This window comes from Moschus berezovskii, chromosome 11, assembly GCF_049115385.1.
Source record: "Moschus berezovskii isolate FMDL1 chromosome 11, NW_MosBer_1.0, whole genome shotgun sequence".
NCBI lineage: Eukaryota > Metazoa > Chordata > Mammalia > Artiodactyla > Moschidae > Moschus > Moschus berezovskii.
The window spans coordinates 3,930,944-3,951,412 of NC_142470.1; the positions used below are offsets into that span (position 1 = coordinate 3,930,944).

General features: G+C 43.5%; 1 protein-coding gene across 7 annotated transcripts in view; it reads left to right on the top strand.

Moving 5' to 3' along the window:
• Positions 1-20,469, top strand: part of TSC1 (TSC complex subunit 1) — a 58,902-nt gene that overhangs the window by 21,531 nt on the left and 16,902 nt on the right. For 5 of the 7 annotated variants that reach the window (XM_055399435.2, XM_055399432.2, XM_055399431.2 and 2 more), the window contains 12 exons: positions 377-561; positions 4,724-4,827; positions 5,944-6,096; positions 8,238-8,382; positions 9,868-10,022; positions 10,404-10,477; positions 16,039-16,214; positions 17,031-17,158; positions 17,482-17,593; positions 17,888-18,000; positions 19,766-19,835; positions 20,262-20,366. In XM_055399435.2, the coding sequence (XP_055255410.2) occupies positions 456-561; positions 4,724-4,827; positions 5,944-6,096; positions 8,238-8,382; positions 9,868-10,022; positions 10,404-10,477; positions 16,039-16,214; positions 17,031-17,158; positions 17,482-17,593; positions 17,888-18,000; positions 19,766-19,835; positions 20,262-20,366 (1,441 nt within the window). In that variant the 5' untranslated portion in view covers positions 377-455. The remainder of the gene's footprint in view (positions 1-376; positions 562-4,723; positions 4,828-5,943; positions 6,097-8,237; positions 8,383-9,867; positions 10,023-10,403; positions 10,478-16,038; positions 16,215-17,030; positions 17,159-17,481; positions 17,594-17,887; positions 18,001-19,765; positions 19,836-20,261; positions 20,367-20,469) is intronic. The other 2 variants (XM_055399436.2, XM_055399433.2) reach the window with 1 other exon arrangement.

The following is a 20,469-nucleotide window of genomic DNA, read 5'->3' on the forward strand; positions in this document are numbered from 1 at the left end:
ATCAAGAAGGTAGCGTTCTTTCAGTTCTTCTGAAAATGGTTCATCTTCTCTTTGGATCAGTGATTTGATGCCTAAACCCAAGGTAGAATCAGCAATAGTTAATAAAACTTCGATTTAGTCCTGTTACTAAGTTGCTAGGATGATTCCAACTGGTGTCTTTTTTTTTTTTAATAATTAGGTTTCTGTCTGTTGCATTGCCTAGAACTCCTCTTTATGAATTTGTCAAGAACACCATCATTTACACACTTTAGCTTCTTTTATCAACAGTGTTCCGGACAAACGCTGCTTTGAATATATGCTCAGATTGTCTGGCAAGTAGGTTTTTGTGGGGAAAAATGGGGCCATTTTATCACAGCTTTCCTCTTCTATTTTTCAGTCTGGTAGTGGCACCAATGAAGAACCTTCGAAGTCTTTAATGCACATCCTGAACCAGCAGAGCACATTTGTGTCAGATAATGGCCCAGCAAGCCAGTATTGGGGAGCTCCTCTCCATGCTGGACTCCCCCCTGCTGAGTGTGCGTGACGACGTAACAGCTGTCTTTAAAGAGAATCTCAATTCTGGTAAGCCAGATCCTACCCTGGTTAGCTACGTCATCTTCTAAAGAGGGTCTTTAAAGCCACCAAGAAAAAGCGTACGTAGATGGATTCATTCTATATGTGTGTTCAGCTTTTGGTTATGGAACTATTCACAGGCTGTGCACTATACACGTGCTAAGGCGCTTAGTTGTATCCAGCTCTTTGCAACCCCATGGACTGTAGTCTGCCAGAACTCCTCTGTCCATGGACTTTCCCAGGCAGGAATACTGGAGTGGGTTGCCATTTGCTACTTCAGGGGATCTTCCTGACCCAGGGGTCGAACTCGCGTCTTCTGCATTGGAAGGCAGATTTTTACCACAGAGCCACCTGGGAATCCCTTCACATAAACTCACAAACATAGAAGTAAGAATCACATAAGGAACCCCACGTGCCCAGCCTTTACTGTTTCGGTGAACCTCCCTGACTTCCCACCGCATAGGTATTTTAAAACAAACCCCAGATACATCATTTCATCTGTAAATCATATGTCATTTTTAACATGAAACATGCTTTCGTGCATGCCCAGTTGTGTCTGACTCTGCAGCCCACCAGGCTCTTCTGTCCATGGAATTTTTCTAGACAGGAATACTGGAGTGGGTTGTCATTTCCTCCTCCAGGGTATCTTCCTGACCCAGGGATTGAACCTGCGTCTCCTGTGTCTCCTGCGTTGGCAGGCAGATTCTTTACCACTGAGCCACCTAGAACCTCTTTTTAATCATAGAAATATAAGTTTAAACAGTATCCTTTTTTTGCTTACCAGATTGGCAGAAATCAAATATTGGTCATATAAATGGGCATTGTTAGCAGGAGAATGAATACATGGGAATTTACCCCTTTTGGAATATCTGTCATTAATTAAAAGCACATACCATTTGGTCCACCTATAAGAATCCATGTTTCATTCACTTGAATGAAATGTAACAAAACCTTGGAAAAACCGAAGTATCCTTCAGTAGGTGGATGACTGCATTAACAGTAGAGCCATGAGGAGAGCTCAGAGCTTGGTACAGAGAAGGAAGCAGGTCATCGGTGCTATTGTGGAAGGTGTTGTGATAGCAGGAAGAAGGGAGAAACCTTCCACAACACCTTGCTGAGTGGAAAAGACATACATATACACAGACTGTGGATGTATGGATGTGGGGGCTGTGTGTGGGTGATTCTACCAGGATGAAAAGTTTTGAAAGGACATGAACCAAACGAGGCCAGTGGCGAGGAAAACTGTCACTTGTGTTTTATTCACTTTCATATAATCTGAGTTATTAACAATAGGCATGAATTATTTTTGTCACTAGAACAGTTTAAAAAAGGAGACAGTGTTTCGTGTGCTCTTAAGGCTACTTTTCACAGTTTGTTGTGGTCCACAAAGTCAAAGGCTTTAATGTAGTCAGTGAAGCAGAAGTAGATGTTTTTCTGGAATTCTGTTGCTTTTTTTTTTATGATCCAGTGGATATTGGCAATTTGATCTCTGGTACCTCTGCCTTTTCTAAATCCAGCTTGAACATCTGGGAGTTGTCTGTTCACGTACTACTGAAGCCTGGCTTGGAGAACTTTGAGCATTACTAACGTGTGCTGCTGCTGCTAAGTTGCTTCAGTCGAGGCTGACTCTGTGCGACCCCATAGACGGCAGCCCACCAGGCTCCCCTGGCTGTGGCATTCTCCAGGCAAGAACACTGGAGTGGGTTGCCACTTCCTTCTCCAATGCGTGAAAGTGAAGTCGCTCACTCATGTCTGACTCCTAGCGACCCCATGGACTGCAGCCTACCAAGCTCCTCCGTCCTTGGGGTTCTCCAGGCAAGAGTACTGGAGCAACGTGCCATTGCCTTCTCTGTACTAACATGTGAGATGCATGCAATTGTGTGGTAGTTCGAACATTCTTTGGCATTGCCTTTCTTTGCGATTGGAATGAAAACTGACCTTTTCCAGTCCTGTGGCCACTTCTGAGTTTTCCAAATTTGCTGGCATGTTGAGTGCAGCACTTTCACAGCATCATTTTTTAGGATTTGAAATAGCTCAGCTGGAGTTCCATCACCTCCACTAGCTTTGTTTGTAGTGATGCTTCCTAAGGCGCACTTGACTTCGCACCTCAAGGATGTCTGGTTCTAAGTGAGTGATGACATCATCTTGGTTATGGGGTCATTAAGATCTTTTCTGTATAGTTCTTCTGTGTATTCTTGCCACCTCTTCTTAATATCTTCTGCTTCTGTTAGTTCCATACTGTTTCTGTCCTTTATTGTGTCCGTCTTTGCATGAAATGTTCCCGTGGTATCTCTAATTTTCTTGAAAAGATCTCTAGTCTTTCTGATTCTATTGTTTTCCTCTATTTCTTTGCATTAATTACTGAGGAAGGCTTTCTTATCCCTCCTTGCTATTCTTTGGAACTCAGCATTCAAATGGGTATATCTATCCTTTTCTCCTTTGCCTTTCGCTTCCCTTCTTTTCATAGCTATTTGTAAGGCCTCCTCAGACAACCATTTTGCCTTTTTCCATTTCTTCTTCTTAGAGTTGGTTTTGATCACTGCCTCCTATACAGTGTTACAAATCTGTGTTCATAGTTCTTCAGGCACTGTATCAGATCTAATCCCTTTAATCTGTTTGTCATTTCCACTGTATAATCATAAGGGATTTGATTTAGGTCATACCTGAATGGTCTAGTGGTTTTCCTACTTTCTTCCATTTAAGTCTGAATTTGGCAATAAGTTCATGATCTGAGCCACAGTCAGCTCCCAGTCTTATTTTTGCGCACTGTATAGAGCATCTTCATCTTTGGCTGCAAAGAATATAATCAGTCTGATTTCGGTGTTGGCCATCTGGTGACGTCCATGTGTAGAGTCTTCTCTTGTGTTGTTGAAAGAGGGTGTTTGCTGTGACCAGTGCGTTCTCTTGTCAAAACTCTGTTTTCCTTTGCCCTGCTTCATTTTGTACTCCAATGCCAAACGTGCCTGTTACTCCAGGTATCTCTTGACTTCCTGCTTTTGCGTTCCAGTCCCCTGTCATGAAAAAGACATTTTTTTGGGTGTTAGTTCTAGAAGGTCTTATAGGTCTTCATAGAACCGTTCAACTTCAGCTTCTTTGGCATTAGTGGTTGGGACGTAGACTTGAATTACTGTGATGTTGAGTGGTTTGCCTTGGAAACAAACAGAGATCATTCTGTCATTTTTGAAACCGCATCCAGACACTGCATTGTGGACTCTCTCATTGACCATGATGGCTACTCCATTTCTTCTAAGGGATTCTTGCCCACAGTAGTAGATATAATGGTCATTTGAATTAAATTCACACATTCTGGTCCATTTTAGTTCACTGATTCCCATCACTTCATGGCAAATAGGTGGGGAAACATTGGAAACAATGACAGACTTTATTTTCTTGGGATCCAAAATCACTGCAGTTGGTGACTGCAGCCATGAAATTAAAAGACGCTTGCTCCTTGGAAGAAAAGCTATGACCAACCTACACAGCATATTGAAAAGCAGAGACATTACTTTACCAGCAAAGGTCCATATAGTCAAAGCTATGATTTTTCCAGTAGTCATGTATGGATGTGAGAGTTGGACCATAAAGAAAGCTGAGCACCGAAGAATTGATGCTTTTGAACTGTGGTGCTGGAAGAGACTCTTGAGAGTCCCTTGGACTTCAAGGTGATTAAACCAGTCAGTCCTAAAGAAAATCAATCCTGAATATTCATTAGAAGGACTGATGTTGAAGCTGAAGCTCGGTACTTTGGCCACTTAATGTGAAGAATTGGAAAAGACCTTGATGCTGGGAAAGATTGAAGGCAGGAGGAGAAGGGGGTGACAGAAGATGAGATGGTTGGATGGCATCACCGACTGGACATAAGTCTGAGCAAGCTCGGGGTGTTGGTGATGGACAGGGAAGCCTGGCCTGCTGCAGTCCATGGGGTCGCAATGAGTCAGACATGACTGCGTGACTGAACTGAACTATGGCTACTTAGGCATATAAACTTGATATTATCCTGTTGTTAAACCTAAACTCATTTTAGAAAGCAGAAATACAACGCTTGATGTAGGTTTGGGTAGTGTACAAGGAAACATTCTCTGGATTTTGTTACTGGCAACTATTAACATTTGAGGTAAGTTTAGAATGTTAGAGGAAATAACTGTTATAAACAGTCCTTTTCTTCCTTTAGACCGTGGTCCAATGCTTGTGAACACCTTGGTGGATTATTACCTGGAAACCAGCTCTCAGCCTGTATTGCACATCCTGACGACCTTGCAAGAGCCCCATGATAAGGTACCTGCTGAATGGTGGAGATCTGATGCACTTTCTCCGAGGCCGTGACTGTGTCTGTGCAGCCCCAGTGCCCGGTCTCTTTATAGCTCGCGCCTTCCAGTGCCGTGTGCCACTGAGGACACTGCTCCCAGGGTGTAACTACACATGCGAATCACCGTCAGGACTTTTGTTTCCTGAAAAGGGTTCAAAATACAACGTATTTCAGAGGCCTTCAAAGATCTTGCTCTCAGAAGAAATCCTGTGATCCTAAGCTATAATTGTATAGTGACGATCATCCATAAGGTACCCATCTTTAAACACGTGCTCTGAGTAGGATTTGTAGACTTTAATCCATATGGCAAAAGCTGTAAGTGTGGGTACCTCATGGGGCTAATTGCCTATAGCTCTTTCCAAGCACCAGGCACTTGGAAGGCTCCTTTATGTTTTGTTTTTGCTTTTATTTTTGTTGATGGTAAATAGCTAACAAAATCACACATTTTTATTTATCTTGAGTTTGTGTGTACTGGTGATTTACTTAACTGGGATTTGAAGGCCTTGCCATTGTCTGCCTTTTACAGGACATTTTGGGTGGTTTTTTTTCGTTTGTTTTGTTTTCCACTCTGGGCTGAATTTTAACTTCTACTGCCATCTGAGTTATATCTGGGGCCAAACCATGGAGGCAAGGCCCTGGTAGCAGTAAGTAGCTGCTTCCAGCAGGATTCCCTAAAGCTTCAGCAGCCTCCACTTAATAGAGGCTTATTAGAACACTGGTTATTCTAAGAAGTGGCCTATTTGTATTTCAGAAAGAGGGCATACTTCCCGCTTACAGGTCTCCTTTCCGCTTACAGACCTGTATTGTGGGAATTCTTTTTCAGGAGTTGCAAACTGGCTGCCCTCTCTTAGGACTCATGCAACAGAACAGTGTGTTTGTTTTCATGGCTTTAAGGAAACCTTGAGTTTGATCTCTTTACCTGCATGACCGTTTTTTACATCCAAGTGATGACTCGAGAGACTGGAGTTCGTCACTGCTGCCTCTCCTCATGTGTACTTCATGCATTCACATGAGTGTTTCCCTGGGGTCCCTTGACTTTCCCCAGCTTTATTGAGATCATTTCTCTTGTTCTTGTGCATGTTCAGCACCTCTTGGACAAAATGAATGAATACGTGGGCAAGGCCACCTCTCGGTTATCAGCCCTCTTGCTACTGGGCCACGTCGTGAGGCTGCAGCCATCGTGGAAGCATAAGCTCTCTCAAGCACCTCTTTTGCCTTCTCTACTAAAATGTCTCAAGGTACGATGTTTGTAAGGATTTGCACGAAACAGCTTCATCATATAATTTCTGAAATTCTGAGTACCTTAAAATAAGCCAGCTAGATTTTAACTTTGAGAGTTTTAAAACTTCTAGGCATTTGGTGGTTCTTGTAATGTAACACAGTTCAAACTTGGTACTTAGTAAACTCTGAGTGCATCACTGTGTCTAGTGCAATTATGTGTGGTCCAAGCAAATATGGTCACTTTTTGGTCAGATTGGTTCAACAATATTCTATCCCAACCCTCTTTAATTTCATCATTGTTGAGCCTTTCCTCAGTTAGAAGTGTACTGGTTTGTCTTGGGGGAATTCCTATTTCTTTTAGCTAGTAGCAAAATGGCTAAGACTTTTAACTATTGAGGAGCAGGTTCTGGTTGCAGCTGTAACTGAGGTTTTTTGGTAGAAGCCTTACCAGGCTGCATTCTGCTTTTTTTGCACTCAGCTTAGTGCGCTTTTCTACAGTCAAAACCTAAGTAGAACCTTATGGTTTTAGTTTTGACCATGGCTTACTGAAATACTTAGGGTATTTGTTTAATCTGTTTTAGTTCCTGAACTTGTTTCCTAACTGTAAAATAGGGAAATGTGGGTAATGTGAGCTGCCCGTACCTCCCAGAGACATGAGGATGTCCAGTAGTGTTTGTTCCAGGATGGCCACACCTTTGAAGGCATCTGACACAGCACCGTGCAAGTTGATTTTTGTCTGTGCCAGCAAAGGGCAGCTGTTTATCCTCCCTAGAGGTGGGTCTCAGGGAGTCATGGTGGTAGGGCGTCATAATGATGTGCATTTAATGTTAAGGAAAAGCAGGAGCCACTTCGACAGCTTAATTTTTTTGATGAATGGATTGATGAGAATATAATCTGATTTTGAGGCACACTGTTTAGTTCAGATTGAAGGATACTTAACTTTTTCCAAAAGAGTAAGTCTTGAAAATTACTTACAAACTGTTAACCCAAACTTTCAGTTAGGATGTTTTGTTAGTGTTTTTGGTTTTTTTTAGTCAGAACTCATTACAGATTCTTGATTCTCCTATCAGTATTTTATGTTTTTCCTATTAGATATCTACCATAACAGATGGCTTGGTGCTTGATGTAAAAACTAAATCTATTTAAAACTTTATTTCCAGGTACTTGCCTGGTGGTCCAGTGGCTGGGACTCCATGCTCCCAATGCGGGGGGCCCGGGTCCAGACCCTGGTTGGGGGACTAGATCCCACCCACATGCCACAGCTAAGAGTTCTCTTGGCACAGCTGAAAATCCTACATGCTGCAGCTAAAGGCCTCACATGCTGCAATTGAGTCCCGGCACTACCAAATAAATAAATTCATATTTATTTTTAAAAAATATCAAACTTTATTTCCAGACTCATAGGTTCCTTTTGTATGAGGAATAATGAATGTTCTAACCTGCATGGTAGTCTTTTGTTTAATGTCTTGTTTCTTCAGTCTGAATTCCAGTTACTTGGCAGACATTCATAATTTAATTATGGATCAGGTGAGCCGCTACAGCTAGTCTGAGTTGATTTATTATTCATTGGTTATTAAGTTCATTTAGTCTAAATTTAATATGACTTGATGTTTAAATTGAAGACGTGGTCAGAGGTCCCTGTGTCTTTTTTATTTGCTGGTCTCTAAATACTGCTGTGAAGGTGAGCCATTAAGAAGATTTGTTAGTGCTGTACTAATTTCTTATTAAGTTATACTTCTGTTATGATCCTTTAGAAGTAGAGAATGACTTGTCCATGTATATGGGTCTTTTTAACTGACTTTTAAAGAGTAAGTACTTCATAATTTGGCTGAATGAACAAGAATAGCAACATTTCTTTGTTTTGTTCAAAAGCAACTCCTGCTTCCCACCAGGGGCTATTTATAGCGCACCCACAGTGCCTGGGTTTGGGATTTTCTGAGCCGTGTTTAAACCCCAACAGTGTGGTCCCCACAGACTCAGCTTGGTCGAGCTGGTCCTCCGTGGCTTGTGGTTGAGTCTGTTGCAGCATCGTGCCCCCAGCATCCTAAGGGGTAAGCTGAGTCTGTGCTGGTGTTCTAACTTGAGAACCTCTAAGTGTGCTGATCTGATGCTGCATACCTGACAGGTGTCTCTTCTCGCTTGACCTTCCCTCCTGCAGATGGACACCGACGTCATTGTCCTCACAACAGGAGTCTTAGTGTTGATAACCATGCTCCCAATGATTCCACAGTCGGGGAAACAGCACCTTCACGATTTCTTTGATATTTTTGGCCGTCTTTCGTCATGGTGCCTGAAGAAACCAGGTAAAGATCTCCTATACCTGTCATGCCACACCAGGTGAGTGCTTTTGTGAATGATGAACAGGTCATGTGCTGGAAGAGAAGGACATGTAGGACCCTGTAGCTGAAATGGTTGGTTGTCACCAGCCAGGTGAGGGAATATCTCAGGTATTTTTCACCAAGGGCACAAATAAGCAAGGCAGGGACTTCCCTGGCGGTCCAATGGCTAAGACTGCAGGCTTCCAGTGTCAGGGGCGTGAGTTCAGTCCCTGGTCATGGAACTTAGATCTCACATGCCAAGAAGTTAAAAAAAAAAAAGCATGACTGTTGAGATCCTGTCCTTATTTTGTTGGCTTAAGAGCATCAGTTGTCAGAGAAACTGAGTGGTGGGTACAGCTTCCTGATTTTCAATAAACTCAAAAACAGCCTAAACCTGTGTTGCAGCAGCGTGGGATTGCGTTTGTGGGGCATGTTTGTCCTCCCCTTAGTATGTATGACAGAGCACAAGCTTCTGGTTCAGAGGATTTCGTCCGTCATCATTGTGGAAGGAGGGGAGAGAACGCGGCTAGTCCCAATTAATCTTCTAGTTTTTAGTACAAGGGGATTTTGTTTCTACGTCAACAGGTAGTTCAGCTCTATCAAAATGATTCAGAAGCTGTAAACATGTAAACTTTGAGATCTTTTGGTCCTCCCAGCATGAGATGTTCATATCAAAAGAATGAAATGTGTAAGCCCTGTGAAATGGAACACTGTGGCTTCTTGTACCGCATTAAGTAACAAGCCCGAGGCCTGTATGATGCCGACTTGTTTAGTAGGCTCTTCTTGGGGAGAAAGGAGTGGCCTGTCCTTTGTTCTAGAGGAGCTTTATGTATACCGTTGGGATTTTCCCTAGGGTTTCTGGATAAGGCTAGATGAATTAAATTTTCTATTTCTCCCACTCTTAGCTCTTTAAGCTAATTTCAGATAGCAGCTTTTCACTCTCTAGTTGCAAATCTGCATAGCTAAGACTACAGACTGATTTTAAAAGGTTCTCACACATTTATTCCACAAATACATGAATACGTGTTATGCAGCAAGCCCAGTGAAGGCACTCAGGGCGCAGAGGGGAGTGAGTTGGTGCTGTTTTTGAGGTGTGCACTGAATCGGGCTATGGAGACATATGATGACAGCTTGCAGGGGGTCTTCCTGTAAAGGTGCTTCAGTGTTACAGTTCTGGGGTCCTTGTCAGGGGTTGCCTAGAGAGGAGAGCAGGGATTAGATCAGTGCAGGCCTCCGTGAGTCACTCCATGTAGGTGGGAGTTTATCCAGAGGCCACAGTGGATCTCAGACAGTGGTGTCCGGTGGTTCAAATTTGGGTTCAGAACACTGCTCTCCTTTACTTACTGTCTTTGGAGCGAGGTGGGAGCACACACACGCAGAGAGTCTCCTTGGCAGCCTGCGCTCGTGGCTGTTCCGCACACACGTGTCCCGTGTCCACCTGGGAGCCCCCTCAGTGGGTTTCTTTTTTAGGCCACGTGACAGACGTCTATGTCGTCCACCTCCACGCCAGCGTCTACGCGCTCTTCCATCGCCTGTACGGGATGTACCCTTGCAACTTTGTCTCCTTTCTACGTTCTCACTACAGTATGAAGGAAAACCTGGAGACCTTTGAAGAGGTGGTCAAGGTACATGACACCCATTTGCTTGCCATTCAGTGTCCTGTGGGGTTGGGCTGCACCTGTAGGTTTCGTATTAAATGTCAGGGAAATTTTGAAAAGAAATTCAACCTTCTGCCCATCTTGCCCACTGCCCTCAGCCCTGGTAACTATGAATCTATTATTTGCCTTTATAGGACTTGCCTGTCCTGAATATTTCATGCTTATGGAATCAGATAATATGTGGTTTTTTGTTCATGGCTTCTTTCACTTAATGCAACGTTTTAAGACCCATCCATGCTGTGGCCTGTGTCAGTGCTTCTTTCCCTTGTATTGTCAAATAACATTTTATTGTGTAGAAATACAACAGAAATTAAACCTTTTATAACTTGGCAACCCAAACTCTTTTAGCCAATGATGGAGCATGTGCGAATTCACCCGGAATTAGTGACTGGATCCAAGGACCATGAACTGGACCCTCGAAGGTATAGAAACTGAACTAGTGACAGAATTTCAGAGACTCACTTGAGAAATTGAACACGCGGTCTCAGAGATGTCCCATTTGAGGTGTTATTGGAGAAGACAGGTTTTTCTGTTTATTTCATTTTAAAGGACTTGCACAGTGAAGCATTTTGCGTGCATGAGTCTAAGACGTACTCCTCACTGACAGAGGAAGAGGTTGCAATGCAGGTGCCTGTCCCACAGAACCTCAGAGGGCTGGGAGCTCGGTGGTCTGTGGTCGTGCAAGGCGGGTGGTGATGGGTGTGGTTGAAAAGAAGCACATTTGTTTTCAAGTGTGGGAAGTCTGGGAGTGGTGGGATTCCCCTGGTCACTTTCTCCATCCTGCTTAGCCAGGTGACTACTGTCCTCCATGGGGCCTGGTGGAGTGCCCAGTTTTATCTCTGGAGAAGTAGAACCTGCCAGCCTCCTTAGTTGAGAACGCCAGGCATGGTGGAAGGTGGGGCTGAGTCATGACCAGAAAAAAGGGAGTGACGTGAAAGCCTACACACCGATCTGCGAGAGGCTTAGCCTTCCCTTGCTTCCCTCTGGCTGCTCCCCAGGCAGGGAGTTGATGCCTTTTGGAGGAGAAGTGGTCCTCGGATATTGACGTTTGAGGATCTCCCCCTGAAAAAGATGACTCACTGCGTGATCACCTCAGCAAATCTCAGATCTCCACAAGCCCTCCCTCCCCTCCACAGACCTTTTATCTGAGCAGCTTGCTGTGGGATACATGTAGAGGAGCTTGGAGAGCGTGTCAGGAAAGCTTACAGTAACGTGTGGATGCTTGTGTAGACACCACCTTAAAAATGGGACGGCACCCTCTCCAGTTGCAGTCATCTTTGTCCCTGTTCCTGTCTCACCTCAGAGACAACTGCCGTTCTCGCTTTCATTTTAATCATTCTCTTACTTAAAAATGTATTTATTTTTATTTATTTTATTTTTTGGTTGCGTTGCATCTTTGTTGCTCTGCATAGGCTTTCTCTAGTTGCAGCGAGCAGGGGCTACTCTTCGTTGCGGTGTGTGGGCTTCTCATCATTGTGGCTTCTCTTGTTGCAGAACACGGGCTCTAGAGCCTAAGGCATCAGTAGTTTCGGCGCGTAGGCTTAAGTTGCTCCGTGGCATATGGAATCTTCCCAGATCAGGGGTTGAACCCATGTCCCCTGTGGTTGGCAGGCGAATTCTTAACCACTGTGCCACCAGGGAAGTCCTCTCTTTGATGGTTTGACCATATGTGTTGTTTCATTTTGAAAGGAAGCAAAGTTTGGCCTTGGAAAAGGCAGTCTTGTCACCATGAGATGAAGGTTCCCAGGAGGTAAGAGGAAGAACCAAGAGGGAAGAACACACGGCTTACCCTAGTCAGGGCATCTGGTGAGACCCATGACGAGGGCCAGGTACTTGTGCTGCCGAAATAGGGCAGAGGGAGGAGACTGCTCTGTGTGCACTTGTGGCAGCTTCCAAGTATAGGTCAGAGAAGAATCCTCCTGTGGGATGAGATGAGTGTCCTTAGCTAATCCAGCAAGAGTAGGCACTTCATTAGTGTGTTCATTAATCAAGACAAGCTAAGTACCAACAAGTTATCCAGGCCAGGGTCATCTGGGCCACCTAGATGCCCTGTCCGTGTGTTGGAAAGGCAGTTCGGTGGCAGCAGAAACTTCAGTGAGGGCCTGCGCACACCGGCCTCTGCGCATGCGTCCTGACCTCAGCAGCCGTCTTCTGTGCCTCACGCATGGCCACCATCTGACGCTCGTGGCTTCTCTGTGCCTCTCACCTGTGCGCGTCCCCCATCTCCTCTGTCTCATGCCTTTCTGGGTTCACTCCTGTTTTCATGGAATTTTAGAGAAAGGATGCTGTTTTCTCTGTGGGTATAGATTTCTGGGTCAGGAGTCATTCTCATTCAGCAGTTTGAAGGTGTTATATCATTGCCTCTTTGCCGCCAATGCTGCTGTTGAAATCCAGAGACATTCTTATTTCTGATCATCTGCGTTTACTGTCTTCTCGTTGCTCTCAGAATACCCTGAAACTTCATAGTGATGTCCCTTGACATGAATCTGTTCTTACTTTTCAGTCTGGAAGCTCTTATCTTTAAATGCTAGGAAATTTTCTGCAGTTATATTGTTCTTGATTTCTTTTCCTCTGCTATCTCTTTCTTTCTAGAACTCTTCATGCTCTGATTGAGACTTCCTGGAGTGGTTCTCTGCTTTTCTTTGCTCTCCTGTTTTTTCTCTCTGCTCTCTCGTCCTGCTTCCTAAAGATTTCATTGTCTTTAGCTCTTAATCCTTCTGTATTCATTCCTGCCATGTGTCCAGTACCTCAGAGCTCTTTTTAGTTCTCTGGGTGCTCCCACTGTTTAAAATTGTAGCCTGTTTCGTTTCATGGATGCAGTCTCACGTCTTTGATAAGATTGATGGGAGGTTTTTTTGTGTGTTTTAGTTTTTTTTCCCTACATAGTCTGTTTTCTCTAAACTAATTTTGAGGCTCTGTGCAAAGATCTGGTGATGTACTTGTATTTGGATGAGGGGACTAAAAACCTCTGTTCACAGGGATGGGGCTTATTGACTTTGTGTTTCCTTGTGGGTTGTTCTGAGCATCTGTAGGAGATACTGATGTCAATATTGGTTTCCTTTTGAGTTGGTCAGACTTTTTGAGAAACGGTTCTTCTGATCTCTAATCTATAAGAGTTGGGCTACTCCTGGAGAGTAGAGACTGCTTGGTGGGAGAGATGAGTGGGCTTGGCCTTCAGAATGTACATGCTCACTTAACTCCTCTCTTTGGAGTGCCTCAGTCCCTTGGCTCTGTTGAACCTCTTCAGAGATGAGTCCAGATTTCGGAGAGCCAAGTGGGATCTCAGGGCTCAAGCAGCATTTACCCCATCTTCCTGATTTTAGCTGCCCTCATTGACTTGTCACTCATCTCCAGTTTCAGAAATACTTTGTATAAACAAGTTCTTTTGCTTTTCAAGGATTCTCCAGTATAAGTCAGGTTGACTTTTAGCTTTGAAACATTGGCAGCTTAGGATTTTGCTTTCTGGGATTTGGTCACTACTTGCCCTTTGACTTTCTGGTTTCAAAAACATGTGGTACTGTTCTCTGTTTTCTCATTCTTCTCTTTCTTGTAGGTTTATATTTAAGAAGAAACAAACGTTGGTGGGGTTTGGGGATATTGTGCACTTGGATGCACACGTCCAGTCTATTGTGTTAATTAGGAAGTCTCCTGGTTCAGCTTATAGAGCCTCACTCACTTTGGATAGGCGGGTCATCTGGCCTGTGAAGAAAGGTTCTAGCACCAGAGACAAGAGACCAATGTAAAGAGTAGGTAGAGGAGCTAGAAAGAAACAATGATAATGCAGAGAGCAAAAGAAAACATCTACAATAGCTGTGGAGATGAGACATCAGTGCATATATAAAGTTCGGGATGCTGCACAAGAGACTAAAGAAAGCAGTGTTGAAAATTTAAAACTATAGCTAAAATAAACGTTTTGATAAAAGAATTGGAGGGTGTATTTGAGGATATCTTAGCAGAATCAAAGGATAGAGATGAGTTAGATGAAAGAAATTTAAAATAATCAGTCCAGAAAGTCTAACATCCAATAAAAAGGGGAGGAGAAAACTTCGGTGGGGGAAGAAATTGTGAAAGAAATAATAGAAGAAAATTTCCAATACAAGTACAAATGATACGAGAAAATACAATCATAGCATTGAAAGACATGAGTTTCCAGGTTGAAGAGGTTTATGTAGTTCCCAGCACAGTCAACGAAAAAGAATGCTACCAGCTCAGTATTGTGAAATTTCAGGGAAAAAAACAGGATCAGAAATCACAATGAGATTAGCTGTTGAAACACCTTCAGAATGGAGAGAAAATGGTTTTCAACTTAGAATTTTATTCCCAGCCCGATTGCCTGTCAAGTATGAGAGACATTTTTAGATATGCACGGACTCAAATTTACCTCCCATGTACCCTTTAGTGAACCACTGAAGCATGTCCTTCACCAAAATGAGAGTAAGATCAAGGAAGACAGAGTCCAGGAAATGGGGGACCTGACTTAGGGTCTTTGGCAAGGGGAGTCTTGGTAGAACTTGTATAGCAGTGCTGAGAACAACCAGTAGGAGAGGGAGGGCTCTGGCAGGCAGCTCTTCAGGAGCAGGTGAACAATCTCGGTAGATGGTTTGCATTTTGTTACATAAAAATTATTTTAGGCGTTTTCCCCCAGCTGTTAGAGCAAGTTTAGGAAGGATTAGTATTAGATACATGGAAGACTGAGGCAAAGAAACAGAAAAATTTAAACTCTAGGAGAAACTAAATTGAACAGGAAGGGAAATATTACAGAATACTCTGGCTCAGCTGTCAGTGGTACCGATCTAGTCATTATCATGAATTGTTCAAAATCAATTTAGAAACAACAGAACAATGATGTACTCTTTTGAGAGCGCTGGGGAGAAGGGGAAGGGATCTGTGGAAGTGACCTAAGTGCTCACCTGCCATAAGGACGTTAATAGTTGATGTCTAGAAATTCAGACGTCAGAAATCTGATGCCTGGAAGTTTGGAGGTAGGGCTACAATGTAGCTGGAAGCTAAAGCCCAGAAAGTCCCTTCACACTCTTGGTGGCCAGTGTCCTCTCCCACTCCTGGCAGTCTTGGATCTGCCAAAAGTGTGCTTTGCCATGGTGGGGCAATTGTCTGTAGACTCTGTCTCTCTGGTTGGACCTTAGGTTGTTTCTTTTCTTCTGTGACAAGCTGTGCTGACTGTTGTCCATTTTGATATGTGTTTGTTTCCACAGGCTGATTTCTTAGACATGGAACTCTGGATCACACAGCAGGACTCTTGAGACAATTGTTTAAATATCCTCATGGGCTTTCTCTAGGTTTGAGACTTGCTGAGCTGTATTTCTGGTCTGGGGATGGATTAGAATCCTGAGGCTTTGATGGGATACTTTAAGTCAGCCTCAGCTGCCTGGCAGTTTCCAGGTCCCCCTGTTCTGTGATTACTTTTGTTCCAAAGGAGAGTCCCCTGCTGACTGCTCTGCATAGTCTATGTTCTGTTTTGAGGCTATGCCTGGTCTATTGTTGCTGAAACTTTGGTTTCAGATTAGTTTCTGATAACTTGATATAACCATTTTAAATAGGGTATAGGTTTGTAAGGCTTCCCTGATGGCTCACTCCACCTGTAGTACTGGAGACCTCCTGCAATGCAGGAGACCTGGGTTCAATCTCTGGGTTGGGAAGATTCTGAAGAGAAGGAAATGGCAGCCCACTCCAGTATTCTTGCCTGAGAAGTCTCATGGACAGAGGACCCTGGTGGGTTATAGTCCAAGGGGTCACAAGAACTGGACATAACCTAGCGACTAAATCACCACCACTATAGGTTTGTAAAATGAATGGCTAATTCCTTTTATCGTAGTGCTAATTCGTACTTGGGCTAGGGTGGTTCTGCCTTGTTCTTTGCTGGTCATAGTTCAGTGGCTGGCATTGAGTCTGCACTCTGAAGTATTTGATGGTTTGATTAAATGGATTATAACTTGCATTTCTTGACTTTGATTGTCTTCTACAGGTGGAAGAGATTAGAAACACATGATGTTGTCATAGAATGTGCCAAAATCTCTCTGGACCCTACGGAAGCCTCATATGAAGATGGCTATTCTGTGTCTCACCAGATCTCAGCCCGTTTTCCTCATCGTTCAGCGGATGTCTCCGCCAGCTCTTATGTTGACACACAGAATAGCTATGGTAAAAAGTGACTTTGGTACTTATCTCTTTACAATTTTGTCTCTGGAAACCATTATTTATTGTTGACTTTAGTTTCTTTTCCTACAGTAAGACTTAGTTGAGCTCCTAGGAACTGTTTCCCAAATACTTAAAATTTGAATTTGTCTCCGTTTTCTCCTGAATTAAACTTCTTCCCTAAGTTTAATTCACTATCTTATGACCTTGATCTCCACCTTGATAGTATGTCAGCAGAGTTGGGATGTATCCTCAACACTTAACAAAGAAAATGGATGGAAGGATATGACTTGTAGGCTCCTGCTTATAAAGGAAGCTTCTACTTTTTCACATGCCTTTAGTGAGGCCCTCTGGGCTGTCACGCTGACACAGTTTTGAATGAATCTGGACAATTGGATTAAATAAAAGTCTAGGCTTATCTACAGGTAGCACCTGCTGAAATTGTTATACAAGTTGTGCTTTTTCAAGCTATTCTGAAGCTTAATGAGACATCAAAACTTAGTGAACTTTATTGCTAAAGAGTATTATAAAGGGTTAGTCACTCAGTCATGTCTGACTCTGCGAACCCATAGACTATAAACTCCCAAGCTCCTCTGTCCATGGGATTTTCCAGGCAAGAATACTGGAGTGGGTTGCCATTTCCTTTTCCAAAGGGTCTTATAAAGAGCCTTTTTAATGCTACTTTATACCCATGGTCATTAGGAGTCCCCTCAGCCTTTTTAAGTAACTGAATGCTATCAAATGGTCTCGAGGACCATAGTTCTTTGTCAGAATGACTGGAGCCCCACGCTGACCCCATGTGTTCTTTCCCTTCCCTTGTAGGGAATGCTACTTCTACCCCCTACTCTACTTCTCGGCTGACGTTAAACACGCCAGGGCAGCTACCTCAGACTCTGAGTTCCCCGTCGACACGGCTATTAGCTGAGCCGCCACAAGTACGCTGTCAACTAGTATGCCTGCTTTCTTCTCTACTTGCTGGTGAAGCTGGCCTTCGGGGTCAGGGTTTAGCCTGCGGTTGGGAAAATCTCTCACTGCTTGTTTCAGGAGTTAGTTTTAAGGATGCATCATGTTTGCAGAGAAAGTTAACTGTTGCCACTTGGGTTTCTCTTGGCGTCTAGACTTAGAAAATTCAACATGTCTCTTGATAAAGCTTTAGTAAGATTCCTTTTCCCAGTTGAAAGGCTAAATTTAAAATGATCGTTGGTCACAGGCTTGTTCCTCGGGAGGCGGTGGTGTTTGTTCCTCGTTGCTGACCTGCCTGTTAACTTCCTAGGCTACTCTTTGGAGCCCATCTGCCGTTTGTGGGATGACCACTCCTCCAACTTCTCCTGGAAATGTCCCACCTGATCTGTCACACCCTTACAGTAAAGTCTTTGGTACAACTGGTATGTATGGCTTAGGTTAGGTTTTGCTGATTGTTTCGGGCCTGCCTGTTATGATAAGGAACAGTATCCTCTAAGATCTAAGAGTTTGAGAGCCTCTTGCAGTAGGAAACCTAGTTTCAGAAGTTAAAGTGAGCCTAAAAAAAAAAAAGACAGACTGATACAGATTCTCCAGAAAGTGAGGTGTAGCAGCTTTCTTCGGAGTACTAGTTAGGCTGGGAAAGAAAGAAAGTGGCAGTTCCCTAATCATTAAACTGACTGTGTTTGTGTGTGTGCTCTGCTCTTGTCTTGGGGCAGGTGGGAAAGGAACTCCTCTGGGAACCCCTGCAACCTCTCCTCCTCCAGCCCCACCCTGCCATTCGGATGACTGCGTGCACCTTTCACTCCCGCAGGCCACGGCCCCCAAAAAGGTTTGCTGGGCGCGTCTGCTGTCCCCTCGGCCACACACAGAGACTTGTTTCCAGCCTCACTTTGGGAAACCTTTTATGCCAGTTAGAAGTCTGACCTAAAATGTAACGGGTTTGAATCAGATCTACTGAAAATACACCAGTCAGCAGCTCTCATAGAATGTGGTCTGCTGACCCTGAGGGTCCCCAAACCTTCTAAGAGACTCTGCCAGGGCAAATCTACTTTCATAGTTACTCTTATGTGGTCATTCGCCCCTTTTTTCTGCATTGGCGTTTATACTCGTGGCATAGAAACAGTGGTGGGTAAGATGGCTGGTCCCTTGGTACAAAATTGAACTCTTCTGGTGGCATTGCATTCTTCTTCCTTGATGTATTCTTTCAGTTTGGCAGAAGAAAAGAAGCAACAACTAAAAAAAAAAAAAAGTGCCAACATTGAGTATTCTACAGAAAGAACCACGTGTTTAATATTGTTTGTGATAAAATAAGAAGTAGACATAAAGCCGTTTGAGTGCATAGCAACATGTGGTGGTTTCCATAAGCACTTGTGACATTATTTGAGTTGAGAGTTGAACTAGTTGCTCTCTTTTATGGAGCAGCAGTGTTATTTGAAAGAATAACTGGCGACAAACCATGGTTACTCAGACTTGAGTATTAGGCAGGCAGTTAGCTTCTTAGATGACAAACTGGGTCTGTCACTTGAAGATAAACAACTGACGGTCTTTGTTGCCCATGATAAAAAGGTGCAATTAGAATATTAAAAAACTGGTATCTGCCACCAAGTGCTTGATAGTGCCCCTTAGTCTTTCATGACGAGATTGAGAAGTTTTGGGAGGCTTGGTTGATAGTTTAGAGTTTTCGATATCATATAATGAAATGTTTCAACACTTAGAAGATATGCACAGCTTGGTGAGCCAGTGTTCTGCCTGCCTTGTGTGTGATGTTAAAGACCTACATGTAGATAATACCTCTGGGGGCGAGGGAGACCAGTGGATCTTACTTAACACAGTGTGAAGAGTGAATTGCCATGGCTTCAGGTTCTGCTCCGTACTAACCTAGAAGAAGAAATACCCTTGTCAAGTTTTGGAGTAACATCAAAGATGGTTTTCTGCAGTTATCTAAAAAATCTTTCTGCTTTTTATAACTGCTTTTCCGTGGGGGCCTAGAGTTTTCTTCCTACGCTTTAGCCAGAATAACATGTAACCCAGCAGAGCAGAGGCAGCCATAAGAACCCAGCCTCATTCCATTAAGCTAGATATGAAAGAGATTGCAGAAATGTGAAACCACTTGACCCTTCTCACTGAACTTACCTTTGTTTGGGAAATATAGTTATGTTTCATAGAAATACGTCATTTATGTTTACATGTGTTGGGTTGGGTATTTTTCTGGCCATGCTGCACAGCTTGTAGGATCTTAGTTCCCCGACCAGGGATTGAACCCACCTCCTCAACAGTAAAAGCATGGAGTTCTAATGTTGAACCGCCAGGGAAATTATGGGTTTGTTAAGTGAATTAATATTTTTAAAATTCTGTTTTAGTTTCTAGCGTGGTAACTATCAATAGATTTAGCCATATAAACAAAATCCTTGAGATTCGTAGTCACTTTTAAGAACAGAAAGGCGTCCTGACACCAGTTTGAGAACTACTGGGTTAAACTTTAAACTCCTTTATAATATACTAAAATTTGAGGAGTTTAGGATATTTCTCTAGCATTAGAGACCATGCACACAGTTTTCTGCCTTGTGACATATAAATGGTACCTGTCTTTTCAGGAAGAGAGAACAGACTCTGCAAGGCCCTGTCTGCACAGACAACCCCATCTTCCGAATGACAGAGGATTAGGTAAGGCCTCTGGCTAACAGTGGACCTTGCTTGACTCTGGATGGGTTGGATTACAGTGTGGAAATGGGAATTCCAGAGCACCACGAAACACTGAAGCCCAGAGATAATGAAACATGTAATTAATTCTAAAAGCCAACCTCACAATAGCATCCCGTAAAAGTTGCTAAGTACTTGTGTCTTGAGCTGATCAAACTATGGCTTTATCTGTTCTCTGCGATGTTAAGAAAGAATGGGGAGTTGTGTCTCCCGTGGGACCTTGCATTGGATCATTGTAACCTTTTGGCTCTGGGAGCTCCAGAAGAGAGAGGTGTCTCCCCCTGTCTTCTTCAGCAGGAAAGCCAGGATGGGCCTGTTCTGTCACAGTGTGAGCAGTTCTCACAGGGATGGGGGTCTCCAGCATGTTTGACTGTCTTGTTTTCTCTTTAGAAGAGCTGCATGGAGGCAAGGGATCTGTCACTCTCAGTGATCTTCCAGGGTTTTTAGGAGACCTCGCTTCTGAAGAAGACAGTATTGAGAAGGATAAAGAAGAAGGTAACGTGTGCAGGGTTCTGGACTTGTGTGAGATGTTGCATGTTGATAAAGCCCTCATTCTGCCCGAAAACTGGGACTTAGTATCATCATGCACAGGATTGCC